Source organism: Suillus subalutaceus (genome assembly GCF_016647625.1).
Source record: "Suillus subalutaceus strain FC151 chromosome Unknown DFJ58scaffold_34, whole genome shotgun sequence".
In the NCBI taxonomy this organism is placed as follows: domain Eukaryota; kingdom Fungi; phylum Basidiomycota; class Agaricomycetes; order Boletales; family Suillaceae; genus Suillus; species Suillus subalutaceus.
Window position 1 is genome coordinate 302,383 of NW_024540283.1, and position 24,943 is coordinate 327,325.

Sequence of the window (24,943 nt, forward strand, 5' to 3'; positions counted from 1 at the left end):
GTCATGGGATGCTTCCTCCGTTAACTCAGAGGTATTGCGCAGTGCATGGCTGGAGTTGGACGAGAAGGAAATGAAGTGATTGTTCCAAGTGTTCGATTTCATGGTGGTGGTGGTCTCGATTGTGCGGTGTTCATCTGAGAATGTTGAAAGATCTGTCACTGCATCCCACAGTCGAACTGTCTTATCCCCCGAACCAGTGGCGATGCGAGTGCCGTCCGGCGAGAACGAGACCGATGTGACATAATCAGTGTGCCCCCGCAAGGGCTCACCGACTGGCTGTCCCGTCCCTGCATCCCACAGCCGAACTGTCTCATCCCAAGAACCAGTGACGATGCGAGTGCCGTCCGGCGAGAACGAGACCGATGTGACATAATGAGTGTGCCCCCGCAAGGGCTCACCGACTGGCTGTCCCGTCCCTGCATCCCACAGCCGAACTGTCCTATCCTTCGAACCAGTGACGATGCGAGTGCTATCTGGCGAGAACGAGACTGAGGTAACGGAATCAGTGTGCCCCCGCAAGGGCTCACCAACTGGCTGCCCTGTTGCAGCATTCCACAGTCGAACACTCTTATCCCAAGAACCAGTGACGATGAGAGTGCCATCCGGCGAGAACGAGGCCGAGTTGACATAATGAGTGTGCCCACGCAAGGGCTCACCGACTGGCTCCCCCGTTCCAGCATCCCACAGCCGAATAGTGCAATCCATTGAACCACTGATGATGCGAGTGGCGTCTGGCGAGAATGAGACCGATGTAACTGGATGAGTGTGCCCCCGCAAGGGCTCACCGAGTGCCTGTCCTGTCCCTGCATCCCACAGCCGAATAGTGCAATCCATTGAACCACTGACGATGCGAGTGGCGTCTGGCGAGAATGAGACCGATGTAGCTGGATGAGTGTGCCCCCGCAAGGGCTCACCAACTAGCTGCCCTGTTGCAGCATCCCACAGCCGAACAGTGTTATCCCTTGAACCACTGACGATGCGAGTGGCGTCTGGCGAGAACAAGACCGAGTTAACTGAACCAGTGTGCCCCTGCAAGGGCTCACCTGTCACTGCATCCCACAGCCGAACAGTCTTATCCCAGGAACCAGTGACGGTGCGAGTGCCGTCCGGCGAAAAGGAGACCGAGGTAACTGAAGAAGTGTGCCCCAACCAGGGCTGACCGAGTGGCTCCCCCGTCCCTGCATCCCACAGCCGAACAGTCCCATCCCAAGAACTAGTGACGATGCGAGTGCTATCTGGCGAGAACGAGACTGAGGTAACGGAATCAGTGTGCCCCCGCAAGGGCTCACCAACTGGCTGCCCTGTTGCAGCATTCCACAGTCGAACACTCTTATCCCAAGAACCAGTGACGATGAGAGTGCCATCCGGCGAGAACGAGGCCGAGTTGACATAATGAGTGTGCCCACGCAAGGGCTCACCGACTGGCTCCCCCGTTCCAGCATCCCACAGCCGAACAGTCTTATCATCCGAACCAGTGACGATGCGAGTGCCGTCTGGCGAGAATGAGACCGATGTAACTGAATCAGTGTGCCCCCGCAAGGGCTCACCAACTGGCTGCCCTGTCACAGCATCCCATAGTCGAACACTCTCATCCCAAGAACCAGTGACGATGCGAGTGCCGTCCGGTGAGAACGAGACCGAGTTGACATAATGAGTGTGCCCCCGCAAGGGCTCACCGAGTGGCTGCCCTGTCCGTGCATCCCACAGCCGAACAGTGTTATCCCTTGAACCACTGACGATGCGAGCGGCGTCTGGCGAGAATGAGACCGATGTAACTGAATCAGTGTGGCCCCGCAAGGGCTCACCAACTGGCTGCCTTGTCGCAGCATCCCACAGCCGAACGGTCTTATCCACCGAACCAGTGGCAATGCGAGTGCCATCCGGCGAGAACGAGACCGAGTTAACTGAATCAGTGTGCCCACTGAGCACGATCTGAACACCCGGCCAGTTTATATCACGTCCAGATGTCACACGAAGGATATTCGGAAACCGTGCAGAATGTATTCCAGGTAGCAGAAAGTTGACAGGCGAGAATGGGAGTGCTGATACATACAGATGTGGTGTGCTGTGTAAAATGATGCCACCGAAAACTTGAATGAACCTTTGTACGTCCATTGCGGTCGACGAGACATCTTCGAATTCAGAATGGCCCTGTAGTTGCGCATGAGCACTTTATCTGGCACTCAGTAGCAATGTACTCACCTTTAGCCACTGGGGAACGAGCGCAAGGGCAGCGACTGCACCGCTGAGCGCATTGATCAGGGCGAGCAACTCGAGCCAGAAAAACAGCCGCTCGTGGTCAAACAACAATTTCACTTCTTTCGCGAGCTCCTTGTTGAAGACTGTGGTTCGTACATGCGACGTCCAAAATCGAGATGAATATGACAAATGTGGGGAGATGCATTTTTGGACTCGTTCTTGTAGTCCGGATCTTCGCTATTAGGCAGATACGAAGACTTTAAATCACAGATATTGAATCGAAGACCGTGTTCCATCACTCGAAGTGACGCGAATGCAAGGTCGGATTGCGCCTGTGACAGGTCAATGAAAAACTCTCCACTGGATGATTTGTCCGTCAAGAAGTCGCGGAAGGAAAAGTGAAGGGGTCGGATTGGGGAACCTGGGTTTGTGGTGCCGCTGAGGAGGGAGCCCATGCCTTTTATAACGAGCTCCACGTTGAAATTGTTCTCTCGTGTTGGAAAATGGCGCCTCATGGCATTCAGGGAAGCCAAAGGAAGGGGTTCAGCTGTGCCTAGTATTTGTCCCATCACTGAGCGGAATCTCGCTAGTGCCGTCGAACGCGATTTCTGAGAATGCGGGAGATGGGTAGATGTATCCTTGGGTATGATATCTGCTAAAATGAAGCAATACATGTCATGCAACAGCCCGACTCTTTCAGCAGGATTGGGTGACACCACAGCATGGTAGCAATCAATTGGAGATAGCCTCGCATTGGACGTATTGATGTATTCGCATGCGAGACGTGCCCACTCGAAAAGTCCATCAGCTTTCTCAGCAAGGACTGTGAACTCTCTGTCCTGAAAATTCAGTCCTTCCAACTCCTCGGATACGTAAGCACGGATGTCGCGCTCTGCGGCTGTTGTTGGAATATCATCCATTGACATCTGTCGAATATGTTGAACACCACGAAACTCGTCTTTGATATCACCAAGTGGGCGAGAGGGTAACGATGAAGCGGAGGTTGACTGGGAGGTCTGTGATTTTGGGAACAGCGGGATTTTGATGTTTGCCAGCTAGAATACGGAGGAGGTCTCTTCGTGTCTCTACTCCACCGCTCTCGTCCAGTGCATCGATCATGATCACGATGGGCCCTGCAGTTGACCCAGACGACTTCTTCAGTGGTTCGATAAGAAGCTTCTCCCATTGCTGGGTGATATCCGCTGTATTCTTAAGCGAATTCACGGTCTGAACTGCATCTGCTAATGCCCGCCTCATCTCCGGATCACGGTCAGCCAGGTCGAGCGCGATCGTGGAAAGATCTTTTCGTGGCGACGATCTGCTTCTCGCTGGCGGTCAAAAGAGTAACACGAACCAAGCCCTCCCACGTCGTTGAACCACTTAGCAATGGTGTGGGCGATGGCCGATTTGCCCTTGCCTGCAGGGCCAGATAGCCACAGCACGCGTGGAACGTTGTCCCCGGTGCTGTTGACCCATTCCGTAATCTGGGAAAGGATTTCTGTGCGCGTCCCTTGGAGGCATTGTTTCCTGGTATCTAGTCCCGCGCCCGCTGCATAAGTCATGCCACTGAGATCTAGTATTTCTCCTGAAATGGTATGAATATGTGTCAAGTCACAAGGACGTTCGAGCACTTACGACGGTGGACGTGTATGGCCACGTCGCGAGTGACTTGGTCCCGGAAGTTTTGCATAAGCATATCCAACACGTTACTGTACTGTTGGATCGTATCGCTCGTTTCCGAGACGGCGTTCTTTCCGAGTCTCTCCCCTATGATAACGGTAGAAGCTCGAGACAATGCAAAACGCAGCAGCTTGTTATGACTCACAAAAATTCTTGGTGTCCGAATAATTTTTGATGAACTGAGCACATTCAAGGGTCTGCTGAGAGATCTGTCCAAGGATAACGCGCATTGTCGAGATTTGGCCAAGCGTCTCATCTTGTGCCATAAACATGTAAACTTGACGCAACTTTTCAAGAAGTTTGAGTACCGCTGCGTCGCGATCCGCTTGAGCTAGAATAATCTGCAGTGGTTGCTGAGCGGTGGAAGATAGGAAGAAAGAATAAGAAAACATACTTTGGCTGCACAAGACAACGCGCCCAGTGCCATTTTTGCATATGGATGTACCTGTGGAGCTAGATTAGTTCGGTTTCGATCGAGAGGAGGGTCCATACATCTGCGATCTTCCCAATAACATCGTCGAATATCCTGAGAGGTTCGAGATATGTGTCCTGGAAACCGTCAGCGGCATCGAGATCCGCTTGTGCGTCTTGGCCAATAGACGCCACGGTTATTGCAGGTCCCGACAGTGGATGCATGCGTTGTACAGCCTGTTGTGCATCCCGAAGTGCCGATTGGGTATCAGCCTCCCATTCCACATCAGACGGAGCAGCCTGAACCTGCGCGACCACCAAAATTTAGAGAGAGCACAGAGACTGAAGGATAAGTTTGAGGACCTACCTCGAGGATATTCGGGGTCGATGAAGCATGTTGATGAAGCACATTCGGGGGAGCAGGGCTATGGCTGCGGGAATCTTTCGAGCGCTTATTACAATCTTAGTCGTATTCTAGGACACTCATTGTGCATGCTCGTGGTCTCACCGATACTCTTAAGTTGCTCGCACCGTCCCTAACCTTCTCCAGAAACCGACCGACTCTGCCGCGGTGTCGGTGCTAGACGAAGGATGTGTCCATGTCAGTGTTTGGAGTGGAGTGAACTAATTAATCCTCATAAGCCACGTACCAAGCTTCCACGATCTGTTGCTTCACTAGATATGCGGGTTTCTCGAGCGGAATTCCTCGATGAGTGGCCTTTCTTCATTGTGAATAGCAGTTGACGATCAGAATCGGTCAGAATCAGTGTGTAGCGAGATAGTAAAATGATGAAAGGTCCCACATCATTTATATAAGATAACAGACTATTATTAGTGCAAGCCTCGAGGCAATATTTGTTGCACTGCTGACTGCAAGCGCTAAGTAACACTGATTAGAAGAATTGAATGAAGAAAGAATCTAAATGTCCAACAATCGTCTATCAACTTTCACTTTCGTGCTCCAAGGGTTCTGATCGGTATCGAAGGACCAAGATCGATCCTATGCAAAGCAGAACATCTCATTGGTCAGGCCCTGACTGTTATCCAAGGTAGTTGGTTGCTGTTTGGATAAACCGAATGCAAGTCAAGGCAACGTGCGTGTCATTAACTTCGTAGCACCACATAAAGAAAAAGAAAAAACCTTGCACTATGCATGTCGGTCATCAGCGGAATACAAGGGAATATGCACAGAGATAAAACTCTGAAACATCCAGAAGCCTCGAAGGTTCCCTAAGAACGCCTGCGGAAGAAGAGCGATCCCGATTGCAATAAACCGAATAATGTAAGCTGCGGAGCATCATGCATCAATGATTAACGCTCACGATAAGAAACCCCATAATATCATGGCGTATACCTAATCAATAACGGGAACAGGTTACTAGTGAAAATGGGCATCACTTCAAAATACTCCTTCTACGCCTCGCTAGACGATAGGTGCAGAGACGTAGTCCCCGATAGACGGTTGAAGCATTGACGTCATCCTAGTAGTTTTATCTTCACGAATGCGTTTCCAAATTCGAAATAACCCAGCGTTTTCATACTAGATTAAGGCGGATAACGATTCGCACAGATCAAGAATCGGCTTTAGAAGCGCAGATTTAAAACCGGCGGAATAAAACCAGTCCATGGCCCATGGCTTCAACCGCAAGCTCTGCTCGAGGGAGGATGAGAGTGCTCGATAACTCGCTATGTGTACGAAGCTGTGTGCCGAGCGCGCATAGGTCTGAAAGAGGGGTCTTGTAGCACTGAAAGAGGAACTCGGAGAATAACCGAGCGATGAGCATGCCTTTCCCATCATGCTGAATGAATATGATATCAATTGAGCATCGCTGAGTTTAATCCGTACGAACCTCGATGCAAGCCATATAAACATCTTGAAGATTCCTTGCGCACCGCATCTCAACAACCTCGGACAGACAGCATTGAAAGTGCCGACAAGCAGTGGTCTTGGACAATGACCGCAAGACCGTGCGACCCATAGATTTGTTAGCGCCATGCTTGGCCACTATCAGGAACCAATTGCTCATAGAGAGAAGCCAATAGGGGCGGGCATGGGATCAGTCCCTTCCTCAATGAAGGACCGACTCGGATGTATTGACTAGCGGAATGCGGCAATGAAAATATCCAGGGCGCTGTGACAGCCAGAGTTCCAAGTCGTTCCACCACGATTCCAAAGGCAATGCTGACGGGGAATAGTCACAGATTTGAGGAAACGTGCGCACTTGGTGTGCACTGAATGAAACATGCATGACATGATTGAAACGCTGCGCTCTCACTACGGGGTCCGCAATATTTAAGACAGGTTTGAATGTCGTGCGAAATGTTAAGATAATACTTAATATTTAGGTTGTCGTCTAGGCGCATGTAAATTTCAAGTGTTAAAGAGATCTTGCACGACAATAGAAATATAAAGTATCAGCGAACATTTTGTTACTGTCTGAACGTCAATGATAATAAGAAATATAAATATATTCCAGGACCTAGAATAGGGACTGGTTTGTCAATTTTAATTCTCTGTCTGCTCGATCATCCCGGTCGTGGCGGCCCGGTCTTAGTCATCCAAAAAAAAAACCAAACACCTGTCAATTTCACCTATACTTCCCATATTACCTTGTTAGTAAAGAGGACAGGTGGGCCTTATATGTCCCCTTTACTTAGATAAGATCTCGTTCATACAGAGCACTGCCGGTGCACACCAGCCAAAACCAGGACTTTACTGTTAGGCATGTTTACTGTTCTCACACACTTTATTTGTTTAATGTTTGTTCTATGCTAATCAACATTCCTGCGCTCTTCTCTCACCTGTCCTCACTGGACACAACAGCGAGCTCAACAGCAGTCATCACCTCTCTTTCTGTTTCATGTCTGCATTGCTCATTGCACACCCCTCAGCCCACTACAATGCTATGACTACCCTCTGCCCTGCACCAACCTGAAACACTCTACTGATGTTACATCGCTGTGCCGACTCAAGGTCTTAGTTAGATCTCGGCCGATGTGAGCTCCGGATCCACGACGGACCTGGGGTTCCTGATGCTCGTCTGCCAGTGCGCAGGGTTCTGGTGTTAAGCTCGAGGATTGTCTGCAGCAAAATCAACTTATGCTGTCACGGTGTCTTACTAGGATGTGAAAGGCAATAAAAACACCAAATTTCACTTATCCTCCACGGTCAATGGTTCAGACAAATACCAACGATTGATAACGTGGTTGTTCATGGGGGTGCAAATATAGATTGCGTTCTCCTTGAGCAAATTTACCAATGACTAAAAAAAGGGGTGAGATATTCGGGAATCTCAGGAACAATGCCCATTAACTGGCTTAATGCAGTACTTAGGGTTCTTCAGGGATAATGATGCGACAGTACACAGATTATGGAAAGTTACGTGAATTACAGTGATACATGGTGAGTCAGAGTGATATCTCTGGGATACTCCTTATTCTCACAATCAGGGGAGATCAAACTAGGAGTCAGATACAGTTGAATCAATCAAATACTTGGCTTCGAAAACCGACCTTTCTGCTGCTCAGGATCTCACAATGAGTAATGACGCAGTCCAGACTAGAATACACCTTCTTGATGTAGTCTTAAGTGGCCAAGCTCTTAATATTGTTGACTAAAGTATAAGTCCTATTTATCGTCCTCAATCGTTAAAGTACGTGAATTTCTCCCCACAGAATTGATTTCCTGTGTCGTAAAGAGAATTGCAGTGAAACTACACTAGACGACTAGTAACCGTGCACTAGCTAGAGTAATTTAATGTGACTTAGAGATGGCCTCAGGTAGTCAGAACGTCGTGGGAAACAGTGACAAAAGAGTGGAGGGAATAAACTAATATTCACTCAGTATTCACACAGATATTAAGGGGTGAGAAACTTTCTGAGAGATATGCAAACTCTCTAAAAAGGGATCTTATTATTCAAAGAGGGAAAACTATGTCCCTTTATATACTACTCTACAGGTGGCTATGCAACTACTAAATATGGAATAGTGACTCATAATGACTCCATGTGACTCACTATGACTCAGTGTCCAAATGTTCACTTAGAGATTACCGCTATTTCGGAACTGTCCAGAAACTATGACTAATCATTAAACAAAATGTAGATTACATAAGAAGATTGACACTGCTCAGATGATGACTGCGCAGATGTTGAGATGTTAAGATGTTAACACGAATATGGCTCATTAGGTGGGAAAATGTACGAGAAAATCCCGAAAGGTGTGGGAATGTGCTTACTAATGAAAGGATAAGGTTTTTTAACACAGTTTGTTGACTGTGCTAAGTACGTAATATGAATGATTAATTCATGTAGCTATGAAAAACCTTCAAGAAAATTATGGTAAATTGTCATAAAGCCATAAGAAATTAGAACTGCCTTTATTGGCAGTATTAGGTTGTACGAGAGTATGTTATGTGTCCGTGATCATGTACGAAACAGGTTTCGTGCGTGTCAATGGCGCTTAATTTTCTTCCTCAGCCTCTTCACTCAGCTCCCACACTATCACAACGGCACACTTCATTGCTACTACCACCACCTTGAACCACATCTCATGTAGGGTTTAAAAGTCTGGTTGCGCAACCGGTCAAAGACCGCAGACCGAACTGTACCGCAACTTTCCAAGACCAAATTTTCAGTCTCGGTTTGCCGTAATTTGACATCTTGCGGTTGCCGGTTGCCTCATTTGACCTCTAACATCAGACCGACGAAAAGTCGACTGCAACCGGTCTATACCAGGACCGGTTGCACGAAACACAAATATTGACCTATACAAATGAACATGACTTGGATAGTACAGACTACTACAAAATGGTCTCGACTTCGCCAGCTTCGTTCTCCCACTGCACCATGCCCTCATCCACAAGAAGGAAATATTTGTACTCATCGAGTAAAACTTCCTCAACAATACCTGAGTTTGCTTGAGCAGAGTCGGCAAGAGACTTGCGCCATGAGAATTTGAGCATCTGTAATTGTTCGAAGCGTTCAGCACCAAGATGGGAACAATGGTCAGTGGCGGTCTCTGCACCACCTGAAAAAAGTTGTTTGCAGGGTACAGATGATGCAGGAATTGCACAGATGTCCATAGCAATTCTTGCAAGCATAGGATACATAGAATAATGTTTCTGAATGAACTGATTAGTTAAATACACAAATATAAGTGTGAATACACTTACCGACCACCAGTCGATGATATTCGTGCTTTTTGAAATGTCAGGCACATCCTTGAGGTACCTCCGGAGTTCTGCTGCCCAGCCGGCATCATGGTCCAGTGTTGCCTGTTCAAGAAGCAAGCTGTTACGAACTAGGATGGTTCTGACGTATGGCTACTCGATAAGAGTAATCGGCCAAGGTCGGTTCAAGGCTTTGGCGTATACCGAAGTTCAGTAGTTTCTAAGACAAGTCTAGGAGAGTGTCCTCGACTTGAATCGCGTTCAATACGACTTAAGATTGGAGGTCTTAAGCGAAGGAAGTTCCAGGTAAAACCTAGTAAGATTAAAGTAAAGAACTACATAGTACAGGACGAGTGTATATAGCGAGCGGGTAACGACTTTAGGGCCGGTACTATGAGATCATAAAGACGAGTCAGAGATAAGACGAGTCAGAGATACCAAGAATAGATCATCTAGCGACGGCAAGATGCGATCGTGATGTAATACAATGATGTAAGGGAAAGAAAATGAATAGGGGCGTACGTGACTGTAACATTACCCCGTTTTTTATTGTTAAAATCACCGATTTCAACAATCAAAGTTATCGTAAGCGTCATAGTTGTCACGATCACCTGCGCATTCTCGCGTTTGGAGGGTCGTAGACGAATGGAGTGTGAGCGAGAGGTGGTTGCCGCCGGGGGCAGTAGTAAGAGCAAACGGTACGACCGGTACATCAGAAGGAGTGACAGCATCAGACGTATGCTCAACAGGAGATAATGTCTCAACCGGAGGAGGGATGGGAACTGCGACGTGAGGGATGGCGGTCTGGCGATTGGGTTTGTTGCAATTCGTTCAGTGACGATATGGATGGCTTCTCTAACAACTTCCTTGGTAGAGGCAGGCATGAGACGTATCGCAGAGTTGCGGATGCGAATATGAAGATGACGGAAAATGGCTTTGAAGCGTTGGTCATTCTCACTTTCACTGAGAAGGCCTGCAGTACGCTTGATGAGATTGGCGGCGCGAATAATGTTAATGAGGAGCGTGCTAGAGAGGGCCCCTTGTTCAGCAAGAAGGCGATCTATCTCGATAGCGTATTGCTCAGAAAGGAGGGCGGATTCGAATAGCGTGTTGGTTTCGATGTCGTCAAGGATGGTGAAATAGTTTGGCGATTCAATGGTTTCAGTCAAAGTGACGGACGTAGTGGATGGGGATGTGGCGAGGGTTTCGGACATATTATCAATGTATCGGACGAGAATTTGAAGTTGCAGGAGGCAAATCTGGAGAGTGCGGAGTTCTGAGAAAGACATCTTTTCGCGACCATTCTTATAACTGGTGAGCTTTCTTATAAGCGGCGAGGATTGCGGAGGCGTTGCCAAGATTTTCCATGGGAATCCATTCGTTACTGGCAGATGAATATCCTTTCCAGGATACAAGATAGTGTCTTCGTTTACCCGTGCCCTTGTGCGATAGGATTGCTTCGACTTCGTATTCTTCTTCGTTATCAATGACGTCAGGTGGAGGATCAGGGAAGTTAGGACCGTGGATTTCAGTTTCGTGATAGGACGATAATTCGGAAGCATGGAACGTGGGGTGAACCTTCCATTGCTTTGGTAACTGGAGTGTGAATGTGATTGGTGACAGTACTGCGGTGATGGTAAAGGGGCTGTAGCGTTTTGGAGCGAGTTTTCGTGATGGTAACTGCGTGATAAGATTCTTCCCAGATAACCAAACCTTATCGCCCACTTTCCACGGTTGGTACTTCTTTCCGTAAGATCGTGCAGCCATTCGCTGCATTGCAAGATTGTGACAAGAGATAGCTTCTTCTCGTATTTTCTGAAGGAGACGAAGTCGCTCTTCTGCGGCAGGGACAGTGGAGTCTGGGAGTACATGGGGGAGAGCTCGTGGCTCGTATCCCATCATGAGGAAGAATGGGGATGCGTTGCGAGAGTCGTGTTTGCGATGGTTGTGAACGAATTCGGACATGGGGATATGTTCAACCCATTCTTCTGGGTTGTTACGGCAATAGATTCGAAGATAGGTTTCTAGTTCTTGATTCAGACGTTCGGTTTGACCGTCTGTTTGCGGATGATAAGCGGTGGAAGCGGCGATGTCGTATTTCAAAAGTTTTGCAAGAGCTTTAGAGAACTTGGATACGAACTGTGGGCCTCGATCTGAGATTACTTTCTCGTGGAGCCCGAAGCGGCGGTAGACGTATTTGAAGAATTTCTTTGCTACGCCTTCTGAAGTGATAGTCTTTGTACAAGGAATGAGAATTACCCCCTTCGTAAGACCATGGTCTACCACGACCATGATAGAGTCGAACCCGTTACATGGGGGAAGATCGGTGATGAGGTCGACAGAGACTTGGGAGAACGGAGTCGAGACCGAAGAAGGGATAGGAACCAACGGGGTGTCGTTGGATGGGTGTCGGATTTCATTTGCTGACAAAGGGCGCAACCCTCAACGTATTTACGGATGTAGGTCCCCATAGACGGCCACCAGAAGTCGCGTTTAACCAGTTCTTCGGTTTTGAAACGGCCGGGATGTCCCGCTGTGGCGTGGTCATGGGTGCGTTCTAAAATAGAGTGGCGTCCAGCTGGACGGACATAGGCGCGATCTTTGTAGAATAACACATCATCTTTAATCGTCCAATCAGAGAGAGCCGACTTCATGGGAGGAAGGCAAAGGCCATTCAAGGCATCGGAGGCGGCTTGGAAGATGGGGTCGGTGTCATCAGGATCAGGGTTCGCAAGAGTAGTCATGAGTTCTTGATCAAGAAGGCGAATGAACATGGAGTCGGGGAGGAGTGTCATATCTTCATTATCGATGGAGTCGGGTGCATGATCAGGTCGACGTGATAAGGCATCAGGTGCGACAAGCTTGGTTCCGGGGACGTGGTGAAGTTCGATATCGTAACAAGAAAGAAGGAGTTGCCATCTGGCTTGGCGACGGGTTAACTTCTGCGCGGTACGGAAATAAAGGAGGTTCTTATGATCGGTGAAAACAATGATTGGATGGGGGTTTCCTTCCAAATAATGACACCATTCCTGAAGTGCACGGATAACGGCCAGGAGTTCGCGATCGAAGATCTGATAATTTCTTTCAGCGGGGTTCAGGGATTGGGAGAGGTATCCGCATGGATGATACACGCCGTTCTCATCTGTCTGCAGTAAGACAGCACCCGTTGCAACAAGAGATGCATCGGTGGCTACTGCGAATTGTCGAGACGGATCAGGGTTACGAAGAACAGGCTGTTTTAGGAAACACTCCTTTAGTGTTCTAAATGCCTCTTGACACGGTGCAGACCAAAGGAAGACGTTATCTTTCTTTGTAAGGTCGATAAGGGGTCGTGCGATATCGGAGTAATGAGGGATGAAGTTCCGATAGAAGTTACAGAAACCTAGGAACGATCTAGTTTCCTTAACAGTGGATGGAGTTGGCCAATCGCGGATATTATTATAACCAGATCGGACGTCCATCTTGGTGAAATACTTTGCTCCATGTAACCGTGCGACCAGGGATAAAGGAAGCGGCAAGGGGTAGGCGTTCTTGATCGTCCAATCGTTGATATATTGATAATCTTGACAGGGTCGGAGATCTCCGCTCTTCTTTCCTACGAAGAAGAAACCGCTGGCTTGTGGCGACTTGGACTCCGAGATAAAACCTTTCTTTACATTTTCGTCAATGAATGCTTTAACAGCGGTTCGTTCGGCGATAGAGAGGGGATAGATTTTCGACGTTTTGGGGATGAATCCGGGTTTCGTTTCAATACGATGGTCAATACCGGGTCGTTCAGGGGGGAGTTGATTAAGACCGTCTTTAGCGAAGATATCAGCGAAGTCGTGGAGATAGGAGGGTACGAGTTCTTCGAAAGTTTTCTTCTTCTGTTCTAAGCCCGCAGCTAGAGCAAACTGCTGAGCTTTGTTACTAACTTTCGCGTATTCCGTAGGCCGTGGCAAAGGTTTGACCGTGGGTTTCTGTTCAGAACGACTGGTGCCGTCCGGGGTCAATAGCGTATCCATGGTAGTATTTGAAATTACCCGGAGTTTGGATGCGTCAATGGAGTATTCCACCAGAAATTCGTCGTCATCTAGGTTATACATAGAGACTTCTCGCACTGGTGCGGCAAAGTTCTCTTGCGTCCAGACGTCTTCCTTGGTATCAAAAGTCTCATCGTCTTCGTCGGGGATGGGGAGTAGATCAGGTAGTAAATCAGTGGTGGGATGGGCATGTGGTGCTTCTTCGTCAACGATTTCTTCGATGGTTGCCTTAGGATAAATGACAGGGGTTTCGGCGATTGGTGCTTTCTTAAGTTTGGATTGCTTCCAAGTCCGATCTATGGGTTCTTGTCGAAATAGAAGTGGAAGACCGTTCTTCTTCCTTTCTTTGTCGACTTCTTCTTCAACTTGATTACTCTTTTCCGTTCGGGAAAGGATAAGAGTTTCAGCTGCCCAGTCAATAACCGGGTTCATAGCCCGTAGCCAGGGGATCCCTAAGAGAATCTGATCTCTTCTGCCAAGACGTGTGACGTTAAACTTCCCTATCATAGTTCGTTCGTCGATCTTGATGGTGAGAACGCAGTATCGGCGTATAGCTCCGCTTTTGGAATAGCTTCCATCGGTGGTAGTAACCCGGAAAGGTTTACTAAGGGCGTGGGTTCGGATCTTGTGTTTCTTGACGAAGTCTTCTGAGATAAAGGTTCCGGCTGCTCCGGAATCAACAACTGCGGTGGTTTCAACGGTTTTCAGACGTGTTTTCGAAATGAGGGAAAGGGGAACTCGAAGTTCTTTTCGTTCACCAACTTTTCGTACAAGTCTTATGGGTACATCGAGAGATACTGACGTTGATCCAGTCTCCCATATTAAAAATCCTCGTTGAGGCGGCGGACTTCTGCTTCTTCTTCTTCATCATCATCGCTGCTTTCTACTTCTTTGCGGCGTACCGGAGTCTTTCCTTTCTTCTTTTCTGGACAGTTCTTAAAAAGATGTCCGGTCTTGTGACAGGTGAAACACTTTCCGGTTCGGAAATGTTCCGCGCGTTCTTCTTCAGAAAGCCGATCAATTACCATGGCGTTGGGGTCTCTAGATGGTACATATCGGTTAGATCCGAAGTTCTTCTTCTTCTGGGGTTGGTTGCCCGCCCTGATGGCGTTTAGGTGAAGGCGTGAGTTGTCGAGATTGATACAAGTGGAGAGGACAACTTCGAAATCATCGGAGACATCGCCCGTGCCGTAAAGGCGAGCGAGCAGTCCTGGGTGCAGTCCGTCTAGGAAGAATTGCTTCTTCGCGACGTCGCCTTGAATTCCTGCCCGTCGTGTGAGCATTAAGAACTCCGAGATGTAATCTTGAAGTTCAGTTCCTTGTTTAAGGTTACGGAGCTTGGCTAGCGCCGTTCCTGAGGGGTCAAGCGGCCTAAACGCGCTTTTGAAGTTGGTAAGGAATTCAGTCCATGTACCGTATCCTTTGACAAGGCCTGCGGTGGTCTTATTGTTAGGGTCTTGCGCTTGTCTGAGGAAATCTTCCTTCCAGTAGCGCGCGTTCCCTTCATTCATGAAGGAGGTTACGAAAATGATCTTCTGTTTGTCGTCGACATAGATTTTCTCGTTAATATCAAGATAGGACTGGCACGACATCAAGAATCCTTCGGATTTATCTCTATCCCCGTCAAAGACCGGGGGAGAACCGATTTTGATTTCAATGGGTTTCGTAGAAGACATTGGGGGGTTCAAAGGTGGTAGGGGTGGTACAGCACCTAGGTTCAAAGCGCCAAAGATTGGTGTCAAGGACGTCAGCTTGTTAGCTTCTGGGGACCTGGGGTTCTATCTGTCGTGATGACCAGGGTTTGTTCTGTTCTGGTTTTACAACACGTGATAGCGATGTATTCGTAGAAGGACTTTAATCTTTTGTTACGAACTAGGATGGTTCTGACGTATGGCTACTCGATAAGAGTAATCGGCCAAGGTCGGTTCAAGGCTTTGGCGTATACCGAAGTTCAGTAGTTTCTAAGACAAGTCTAGGAGAGTGTCCTCGACTTGAATCGCGTTCAATACGACTTAAGATTGGAGGTCTTAAGCGAAGGAAGTTCCAGGTAAAACCTAGTAAGATTAAAGTAAAGAACTACATAGTACAGGACGAGTGTATATAGCGAGCGGTAACGACTTTAGGGCCGGTACTATGAGATCATAAAGACGAGTCAGAGATAAGACGAGTCAGAGATACCAAGAATAGATCATCTAGCGACGGCAAGATGCGATCGTGATGTAATACAATGATGTAAGGGAAAGAAAATGAATAGGGGCGTACGTGACTGTAACACAAGCGGCGATGGAGGTCAAATGCAGATTCTACCGTGATTGTATCATGAGAGGGAGTTGTGGAAGTACTGGCAACCGATGCAGTCGCTAATGGATGCGTGATAGTTGTAGAGGAGGGACGAGTTTTCCAGTAGGCTTCCATAGTGGTCTCTACAACTTTCAAAGCCTTGTCATGCCAATCCTTAGCATTGAGGTTACCAGCCATGCGCTCGTGTTCTTGCTCTTCATGTCCTCCCCAAGTCATCTTCATATATTCCAGTTTGTAGTATGGATGAAGAACTATAATGTCCATTAGTCTGATCAACAAAAATACAATATGTAAGTACTCACCAAGCGCAAGCACATACACAGGTTTTTCGTCCATCTTCTGATAGTACTTATTGACCTTATCAAGTCCCTTCTGAACTGCGACCTGGTAGAGTTCATACTTTGGCATGCTGCGCTTCTGTTCCCACGCCATCTTCAGCTCCTCGAAAGCAGGGATTGCACGCCATAGAGTTGGTTGACTTTCGGAAGAAAAATACTGCTGGATTTCATTAGCGTCCTGTGGAAATATTAGTATTAGTAGATATATACTATAAAAATGAACATACCGAGATAATGACACGTGTATCTTCAACATGGTCCCAGTCACTGCTCCTGAAGGTAAAGGCGCTCCAGGCAATGTGTTTTGTCAGTCCAGAACGCCAGATGGTAGTGATGGGGCCGAATAGCTCGTCTGCAGTACTGATAAACATATTTATAGGCTGTGCAAACGGATTAGTGATGTAATGTTAGAAATCTTTTTTTTTGCTTACCTGTCGCAAGAGATATGCACGTCCAAGCATACCATCAGCTGTTCCCCAGCATTATGTTGCTATGGAGAGGTATCTTGAGTGGGGTCTTGAACCCGCACTTCACTTGAAGTGTCTGAAAGTATTCGATTTGTTGACTTGAGCACTGTATCTGTTAGATCATTAGGTTTATGAATAACAATAGAAAAAATGTGAGATGCACCTTAATTGCAATAGTGCGCACAGCTGCAACAACATCTAGTGAGCCTCCTAAGACTCGATTGTTGGACAACAAGGGATCAAATTCCCAGATTGCAGGTAGTAGTTTCCACAGCGGCAATGTGAGAGATGACAGACATAATAGCAACGATAGCGAGATTGAGAACATGAGCAAGGCAGGGGAGACAGTGTTGATCAGAGCTGAATGAGTAGATGTGGTGCCAGGTGTAGAACATGCTCTATCTTGTCACATGTTGTGTCGTTATTGCTCGTGTTGTCAGCTGTTACAGTGAATAGCTGTTGTGAGGTATATGAAGTTAGTAGTAGCCACTGCAGGCAAAATATAATAAGAAATACCTTTGTAGATTGTCCTGACACAATACCCACCCAGCTCGCACAAGCCAACTATGTATCTTCCCAGATTTACTCCACTATGGGCACCAGAGACACCGCAGAATGCTATAACTTGTGAGTGCAGATTCCATTTGTTCTTCTTGACCTCAATCCAGTGTGCGGTGAGCCCAAGGAATGATGCCTTTGTTTGGTCAATGGACCAGAGATCTGTAGATGTAGTGACACGACCAGTAGTTATGGACTAGATTACATTAGCAAATGCATTCGCATGTATGAAAAAATTTACCTGTATATCAGCCTTGACACTTTCAATGAGCTTGATGAATGCATTGTGAATATAGGTTGTGATATCGTGAGTCAAAGGTAATTCTGCTGTAGTTGACGCTGGACGCATTGTAACCAAGCAGTTTCGAAATGTGGTCTTGTTTGCCACCGCTAGAGACTGATAACCGTTATCATTGAGATTCACAACGCACTGAAAGATCTCACTTGATCATCACAAACAATAAATTCCGCTACTGCACACAACACACTATCTCTTGAAAACTCTTTTTTCTTCTCAGCCTTCTGGAACAGTCCGTCTATCTTCATCTGCTTTCCTTTTAATCCATTGGACTGTAAATTCAACAACTCGCAAGGGATTGCATAGTGGTGCTCGGCGATCCCTAGCCCCTTACATGTAGCCTGGTAGTACTCGTAGTGACCACATATATGTTGATGGCAAGATGAATTACTGCCTAGGTGAAACACTTTACTGCTTCCCGTTCTGCTTTACAAAGATTTCATCGTCCCTTGGAATGTATGGTAAGCTTTCTGTCTCGATGTATCTCATACTAACTTACTTGCAAACTATGCACCAGCGCCCTCTCTTTTTATCCACCACACCCTCAATACCAATGAACTTCACTGTGCATTTCTGTGTGAACACGGTAAGTAGATCATTGGCCTGCTGTTTCTTTGTTGCCAATGGAGCTGGAATTTCGGCCTTGTGCTGTACACCTAGATCACTCCCCTCCTTTGTTATCACATATAGTATGAGCTGACGGCAAATTTTACAGCATGCTTTACTTACAGCATCTTCACCATCATCATTCTCGGTTTCCTCATTGCTCTTGACATCAGACTCGCAGTTAATGACCTCAACCTCGCTGTCCATGACATTTTCAATATCGCACACTCCTTCAACCTCCACTGCGGTGCTTTTCTCTTTCTGACTATGTTTGGAGCTGGCATTTTTCTTCTTCTTCGAGGTACGCTGATGTTCATGGAGGCTCTCATTGCCGCTATCAGAGTCTTCATCACTGACCACCCGTCTTTTCCGTTTAGAATTCTTTGGTGACTTTGGAGGCCTTGGACGAGAGCCTGTCTGGGTCGCATTCCGTGTTTCAGAGCCAGCAAGGGACTTTGCTGTTATTGTTCGCTTGCGTGAAGACTTCCGAACATTGCCTTGATTTGACATGGCGAACTACAAGGTTTGTTTTGAGGCAAGCAGATGTTGGTTTGTTTCAAGGCAAGGCTTCAAACTATGCTATGCTATACTCATACTATCCTGCCTGCAAACACGTTGTATAGTAACCAATTTTGCCCTATGTAGACTTCTGGAGTGGTCTTAAGCAGTCCTATACAGTTACAGACCGGTTGCATCTGCAACCGGTTGGAAACCGACTGCGAACCTCATTGCTACTGCGCTCGACCGTTTTCCAAGAGTTCGGTCCAGGTTGCAGGACAAGGTTGAGTTTATGCAGACCAGTTTGGGTCCGGTCTTTTGAAAATTGGTCAAAAGACCGGACTTGAACCGGACTTTTAAACCCTAATCTCATGGTCAGTTCTGCACAGAATTCATTGGGCAGTGTCTCCCGCAAGTGCATGGTGCAAATAGGTGGTAGTAAGACCAAGACTCTGCGAGCTAGCAGTATCCAACAGCGCGAAGACCAAGCAAAATTATTTCGTGCTGAATTACTCAAAAGTATGGTACAACATCTCCTCAATTTAACTTAGCTGATTGTTGATAGAGTTGCCTCTGCACGAGCGAGAACGACTCCTAGTCTCTGAGTCTCTTGCCAAAGCACCATCACACGCCACAACGGACACTCATGTGGACAACGACTTGATGGATTTTGATGCCATGCTCCCTCCACCTGGCAAAGAAGGGTTTACTGTCAGCCATTGGGGTGAGGAACATGCCCTTTATTCAGAGCTTGAGCAGATCACACATGCGCAAATCAAGTATGTCATTCTGTGCTTGTGTATTTTCTGTCTTACCCTCTGTTCTCAGACGTGTTGACACACGCAACTGCAGCCTACGTGTTGCACAACAGGTTGCTGCATGGAGCGATCAATATGATGCACTTACGGATGCACTACTCGCTTACCAGCATGATGGTATTGAAGTCCCTGAGGTTGATAATTCCGATGACGTGTCTGAAATTGAAGTAGTAGACATATTCGGTGAGAAGCAATATCATTTCCTATTTACTACTGGTAACCATGCTCTAGGTTGTTCCATCCACAGATTCAAGCACGAGTCTATGTTCACCAATGTGACCTTACTACACTATGGATGCATTGGTTCATCGCCAGTGAAGCCTACCGTTGCTATCACAGTTCGGACCCTCGCTGTCTACCGACAGACACATTGTGTGTCCTCGCCTCAGCATCCACGCCGAAGCCAAAAAATTGTGTCACCTGCATCATGTAAGTGCTGTCACTTTTGGCATGGTCTCACATAGTTGACATATAATTCAGGTACGCTATAGTCGCTATCTTGCAGAGCAACTCTGCACTGCCTTCAATGTTTACCTTGAGCTTCAACGACAGATTTCATGTCGTCTTGACAAGCACCTTGGTCGTGACACTCCCAACTGGCGGATGTTGAACTCATGCCCAGTGTGCCAGTACAGACTTGAAGAAGAACCGCCCTTACTATATTCCATCATCTGTGCCTGTGATGGCAACAATTCGGCCAAACTCATGGATCCAGCAGTTCATCATGGGGTGGAGCGGTTAGACCCTCGTTCTGGGACATCCTCCATTTGGCTTAGTGAGCCATATGTTGATGGGTTTGCTGATGAGGTAGGGAATGCGCAGAAACAGTCAAAGAAGTCTCGCCCTACTGCACCTGCATCATCAGTCCATGATCCTGATGATCCTTGGATTGAGGATCTTGATTCAGGTGATTCATCTGAGCCGGTGAGCATATGCGTTGATTGATGGCGTAATGCTGCACCAGAATCACGCAAGAAGATGTTTGCGATCTTCAAAAAATCAGGAATATTCATCACCGTCTGCCGTCATGGCTTTCTTCTGACCATATGCAATATGGTTCGAAGTGGTGAACTGTAAGTGTTTTTTCTAGAATGATTACAATGGGACGCTAACACTCAGTATAGTATGAAATACCCACTCGCTAGCCTCAACAAATTGATGGAAGTGTTCGGCAAGAACATCCTTTACAGCTACGACATCAAATGTGCGCTTGAGAAGATCCTACTCCGCAGCTCACTAGCAAATTGCATCAAGGAACTCAACCTTCAGGGCGTGGTTCCTGCCTTTCATGGTCATGCTCACAATCACCTTTGCCAGGTCCAGCATCATTCTAAGTATAAGCTTGGTGCTGGTAAGGAAGATTTCGAGACTTGCGAACATGTCTTTTCAGAGTCTAATGCTCTGGCATCTGAAACTTAGAACGCTACCGAGTTTCATCGCCACCAAGCTCTCGATGAACACTTTCGCTTCGCTGACATGGACAAGTATGCTAATCTGTGTACATCCTAAGTTCAATTAAGTTACAATGCTGACACAACACTTTAGCTAATTTTCTCTACAACAATTATGTTCAAGCGCTCGAGGCTATTGCTGCCACTTCTACATTCCTTGCCGAATCTCCAATTGGACCCGATGCGCCTTTTGAGACCGATTTGGCTGATGAGAAGACGTCGTTGGAGAAAATGTCCTGCAAGCAAGATGCCACGTCTGTTCAAGTTGACTATGTGAAGGCGTTAGTTGAGTATGACGATGCATTGTAGGTTTTTCCCATCAGTTTTAAAATTGTTATTAAATGTCATTATGGCAGGCTTGCTTATGATGCAGCTCGCACGGAATTCTGCAGGCTTGATCTTCAGGCAAATTGCTCCTCAAAGGAGATTGGTAACGTTAGGCGCCACCACACTCACACCGCTGCTAAGTGCGACCAAAAGCAGAAAATAGTTGAGGACTTTGAATGCCAGATGGAGATTGATGAACATTGGGGTCCTGATCACCCAGAGCGCATTCAGGCACAGTCGTGTATAACACACCGGCTCTTTTTCAAGGCTCTCGATGATGTTGAGAGACTGGTGGTCATGCGATTATTGGAACTAACGAAGTTGCAGATGAATGGTCTTGGTAAGTTCTAGTCTACGTGTTGGCATGATACTAACCCAAAGGTTTTTTACTTAGGTTACAAACTTCGCACTCAAATTTCCAAGGCCCTCAAAAGCCGTTGTGGGAAACACAACAAGAAGAGAAATCTGTAAAGTACTCTTCAAATGTTGGGTCAAAATTGCTATGCCTAGCTGCTATTCGACCCTAAAGGATTTCTGTACTAGACTCAGAGCTCAGAGAGTAGAAATATCATCAAGCAAAAGACTGTGATTCAGACTGGTACTGACAGTGGTGAAAGGGAGACATGATTATGTAAGCAGTAAAAATGCGAACATAAACTAAGGAAAGTGGGTAAGTGAAGGTAAGTAAAAAGGGGGAATATCAGCCCAGGGAAAACTATATTGTCACACCGTGCAACTGCTATCCGAAATGCCCTTCAACGTTAGAATAAATACGCTGCCAAAATGATGCTGCCCCGCCCTCCACTTGAATGGACTCAAATTGTCAAGTATTCTTTTTTAGCTGAGTTCGACTTGCTATGTGATAGTGACGAGCAGATTCAGACTAAACGGTGGGCAAACCTGCTTTATCGGCAAGCATCAACACAATACTTTGACGGTGTGCGTGCCAAGGAGGAAGTGCAGAGACTCAATGTAGAAGTTGGTCGTCTGATGACGAAGATTCACGATGATGCTATCTACTATCCCAGTGCAATCACTGCCCTTTCCGCTGAAGACTCACCACTTGCCTCCGAGCTGAGTCGGCAATGGGATCAGCTTCAGTCGCTGAATTTGTGGCATCGGCAACGGATCTGTCAAATTCAATCTCTTCATGGATATTCTGGCCTGCTAATGCCAGGCACACGACTTGGATCAGCTGGTGGTGTTAGTTTGGTTGATGATGCTTTGGCTAATGGTGGAACTGCTATTGACGAAGATGTTGACAGTGAGGAACCTTATGATGGAGAACGCATGCAACAGGTTGAGGGTTATATTGAAGGACTTGAGCGTCATGCTGCCGATGATTTGTAGTCAAAGTATTGTAGTTCTTCAATGATATCTGTTTGCTATGCTCTTGGAACTTGCCGATCTTTGAACTCGGCGACTGCCTAACTTGAACATGTCTTTAAATGTGTTGATCTCCACATATTGCCCAAGCGCTCAAAGGTCTTGAATCGTTTGCTTCAATCAAATACTGCAGAACTTTTACTTCTTTATTTGAATATCAACTAGAATACTTAGGCAGTGTTCAAATGATAGATGCTATTTAAATGATTCAGTGTGAAGAGCTGTTGAATGTTGAACATTAACGTTTGAATGATCCAAAATGTTGTAACTTGCAATTGTCTACTTCGGGACAGTACTATAAGTGCTTGCACAACTTGTTGCCATCTTGCACCTTGGTATTCTACATCATGCCTCCATGGAATCAGACACAATACAATCGCGATCCAACAGTAGATGGGCTGAATGAAGCTCTTGCCTTAATTCCTCTCCCACACTTATTGGCCAACATCAATGGCATTCAAGAATGGTGGAAAGTCGCTGTACTTGCCATGCTTGTCCATCAACTTCACAACGACAGCAATCACCTCGATCTTACTCACGGATTCCATCCTCTTACTTCAACTCATTATCGTACAGGACTGTCACACCTTGAATCTAGTCGGCAAGTCAACCAAGAGCAGCGGTTGAATCTTTGGCAAACTCGCACTGATCACACAAGGACCATACTTTCCCTCATCTTTGATCTGGTACATTGACGGTCCTATTCACAAAACATCGACTTATGCTGATAAATGTGCTGCAGTGCACCACACTTGATAGGCTTACAGGTGGCTCGACTTTGTTTTTACATCACCCTGGTGCTACCACTCCAGGTGGCATTATCAGTCCTGAGTCGTTGAAAGCCACCCCATGTTGTAGTCCTAGGCCTTATATACTGGCAGTTGCCACAAAATGCTTTGTCAAATAGTATGGGAGTTGCCATAGGCTCATTTTGCCCTAGCTGTTGGCTACAGGTCACAGCCACTTTTTTGGCATTTTTGAAACCCAGCTATTTTTCATTCCACTACAGCTGTTGGCTACAGGTCACAGCCGCTTTTTTGGCATTTTTGAAACTCAGCTGTTTAGAATACATTCCATATTTGGTGGAGGATGTATTCATATGTTATGACCGCATTTTTTGGCTTCCAAAAGCGGAAATTCACAACACACATTCTATTTTTGTCACCTTCTCATATTAGGCCTCCCCACATTCACCTGGGTGGCACCACCTAGATTAGGAATTAGTAATAGTACTGTGTACCTATTTCTGTTACTAATTCATAAGGAATAGCTACAAGCCCCTCTACCAGCAGTACTCCCAGCACATCAGCAGTGACTTGGGTGAGCTGAACAGCCTGCCAAAAATAGAAAAATACCCGGTAATTCTGACGCTGTTGTCACTCCCTCAGCAACTGATGCTGGTGGCTAAATTAGGCTTTCGACGCTGTCAACATTCCCACCCCACCATCGCCACAGTTTGCTCATCGTTGGAAACGATGAGCAACCTGTTTCGCCTCTCCTGCCATTGTTTCTTACCGGACCCTTGTTGCACCTTGTGCAGTAGACAGGGACAGTCATTGTTTTGCTATCTACGTTGTTCTCGCCGCTGTAGGACCACTCCTCACTGTGCTCCTCGACATGAACAGTGAGTTCAGTCTTTTTCCTCTCCCACCATCATTTCTCACCGAATTGTTGCCGCACCTGGTACATTCAACAGGTATATTCATTTGTCACCTATCTACGTTGTCCTTCCCGTTGTAGGACCACTCCTTGCTGCACTCTTCGACATCAACGGTGAGCACAATCCTTCGCCTTTCCCTCCATCGTTTCTGACCGGATCCTTGTTGCACCTTGTGCAGTGGACAGGGATAGACATAGCCCACTTACCTACATCATTCTCGCCACTGTAGGGCCGGTTCTCACTTCACTCTTCGACATCAACGGTGAGCTTAATACTTTTCCTCTCCCGCCATCATTTCTAACCATACCCTTGTCGTATCTTGTGCAGTGGACAGGGATAGGCATCGCCCACTTGCATACATCGTTCTCGCCGCTGTAGGACCGGTTCTCGCTTCACTCCTCGACCTCAACAGTGAGTTCGATGCTTTTCCTCTCCCGTCATCATTTCTCACCATACCCTTGTCGTATCTTGTGCAGTGGACAGGGATAGGCATCACCCACTTATCTACATCATTCTCGCCACTGTAAGACTGGTCCTCATCATTCTTCTTGGTGTTGACCTGTGCATAGACGCTCCCACTGGTAATAGTAAGCAATACTTTTCAATTTTATGCTATATACTGTGTATCTTATGTTTATGCTATCATCTGCAGGTGTGTACAGTGTTTATACGACATTCTGTGTGATACACTCTAATGTGATGTTGACATGGTAGGGTGGTGCCAGAGGTCCTTCGGGTTCTCTGGGACATTA

The 24,943-nt window shown here is 46.8% G+C and overlaps 6 protein-coding genes across 6 annotated transcripts; 2 read left to right on the top strand and 4 right to left on the bottom strand.

Annotated features, from left to right (window-relative positions):
• Window positions 1–3,131: 3,131 nt before the first annotated feature.
• Window positions 3,132–5,051, bottom strand: DFJ58DRAFT_286078 (uncharacterized protein). The gene is made up of 8 exons (XM_041379674.1): window positions 4,941–5,051; window positions 4,799–4,870; window positions 4,658–4,741; window positions 4,372–4,590; window positions 4,274–4,324; window positions 4,025–4,220; window positions 3,835–3,966; window positions 3,132–3,784 (listed from the first exon to the last, which is right to left on the bottom strand). The coding sequence occupies exons 1-8, from the start codon at window positions 5,016–5,018 to the stop codon at window positions 3,453–3,455; spliced, it is 1,164 nt and encodes a 387-aa protein (XP_041245528.1). The 5' UTR covers window positions 5,019–5,051; the 3' UTR covers window positions 3,132–3,452.
• An 837-nt stretch (window positions 5,052–5,888) lies between these two features.
• DFJ58DRAFT_840179 (uncharacterized protein) lies at window positions 5,889–6,317 on the bottom strand (the record flags this gene model as incomplete). Its single annotated transcript, XM_041392584.1, has 2 exons — window positions 5,889–6,089; window positions 6,141–6,317. 2 exons carry the CDS (start codon window positions 6,315–6,317, stop codon window positions 5,889–5,891), a joined length of 378 nt encoding a protein of 125 aa, XP_041245529.1.
• Window positions 6,318–17,400: 11,083 nt separating this feature from the next.
• On the bottom strand, window positions 17,401–17,648 carry DFJ58DRAFT_609671 (uncharacterized protein; the record flags this gene model as incomplete). Its single annotated transcript, XM_041380862.1, has 2 exons — window positions 17,401–17,544; window positions 17,592–17,648. Coding segments are annotated over 2 exons (201 nt in total), but the record flags the coding sequence as incomplete, so codon positions are not given.
• Window positions 17,649–17,853: 205 nt separating this feature from the next.
• Window positions 17,854–18,561, bottom strand: DFJ58DRAFT_726327 (uncharacterized protein; the record flags this gene model as incomplete). Its single annotated transcript, XM_041385353.1, has 3 exons — window positions 17,854–17,893; window positions 17,945–18,117; window positions 18,175–18,561. 3 exons carry the CDS (start codon window positions 18,559–18,561, stop codon window positions 17,854–17,856), a joined length of 600 nt encoding a protein of 199 aa, XP_041245531.1.
• Window positions 18,562–19,630: 1,069 nt separating this feature from the next.
• Window positions 19,631–22,495, top strand: DFJ58DRAFT_715712 (uncharacterized protein; the record flags this gene model as incomplete). Its single annotated transcript, XM_041384152.1, has 12 exons — window positions 19,631–19,780; window positions 19,848–20,291; window positions 20,343–20,440; window positions 20,492–20,747; window positions 20,787–20,865; window positions 20,913–21,123; window positions 21,211–21,485; window positions 21,540–21,581; window positions 21,821–21,825; window positions 21,911–21,990; window positions 22,012–22,348; window positions 22,445–22,495. 12 exons carry the CDS (start codon window positions 19,631–19,633, stop codon window positions 22,493–22,495), a joined length of 2,028 nt encoding a protein of 675 aa, XP_041245532.1.
• Window positions 22,496–22,878: 383 nt separating this feature from the next.
• On the top strand, window positions 22,879–24,718 carry DFJ58DRAFT_726329 (uncharacterized protein; the record flags this gene model as incomplete). The annotated part of the gene is made up of 6 exons (XM_041385354.1): window positions 22,879–23,217; window positions 23,274–23,343; window positions 24,272–24,304; window positions 24,370–24,453; window positions 24,519–24,602; window positions 24,675–24,718. The coding sequence occupies 6 exons, from the start codon at window positions 22,879–22,881 to the stop codon at window positions 24,716–24,718; spliced, it is 654 nt and encodes a 217-aa protein (XP_041245533.1).
• Between the last annotated feature and the right edge of the window lie 225 nt (window positions 24,719–24,943).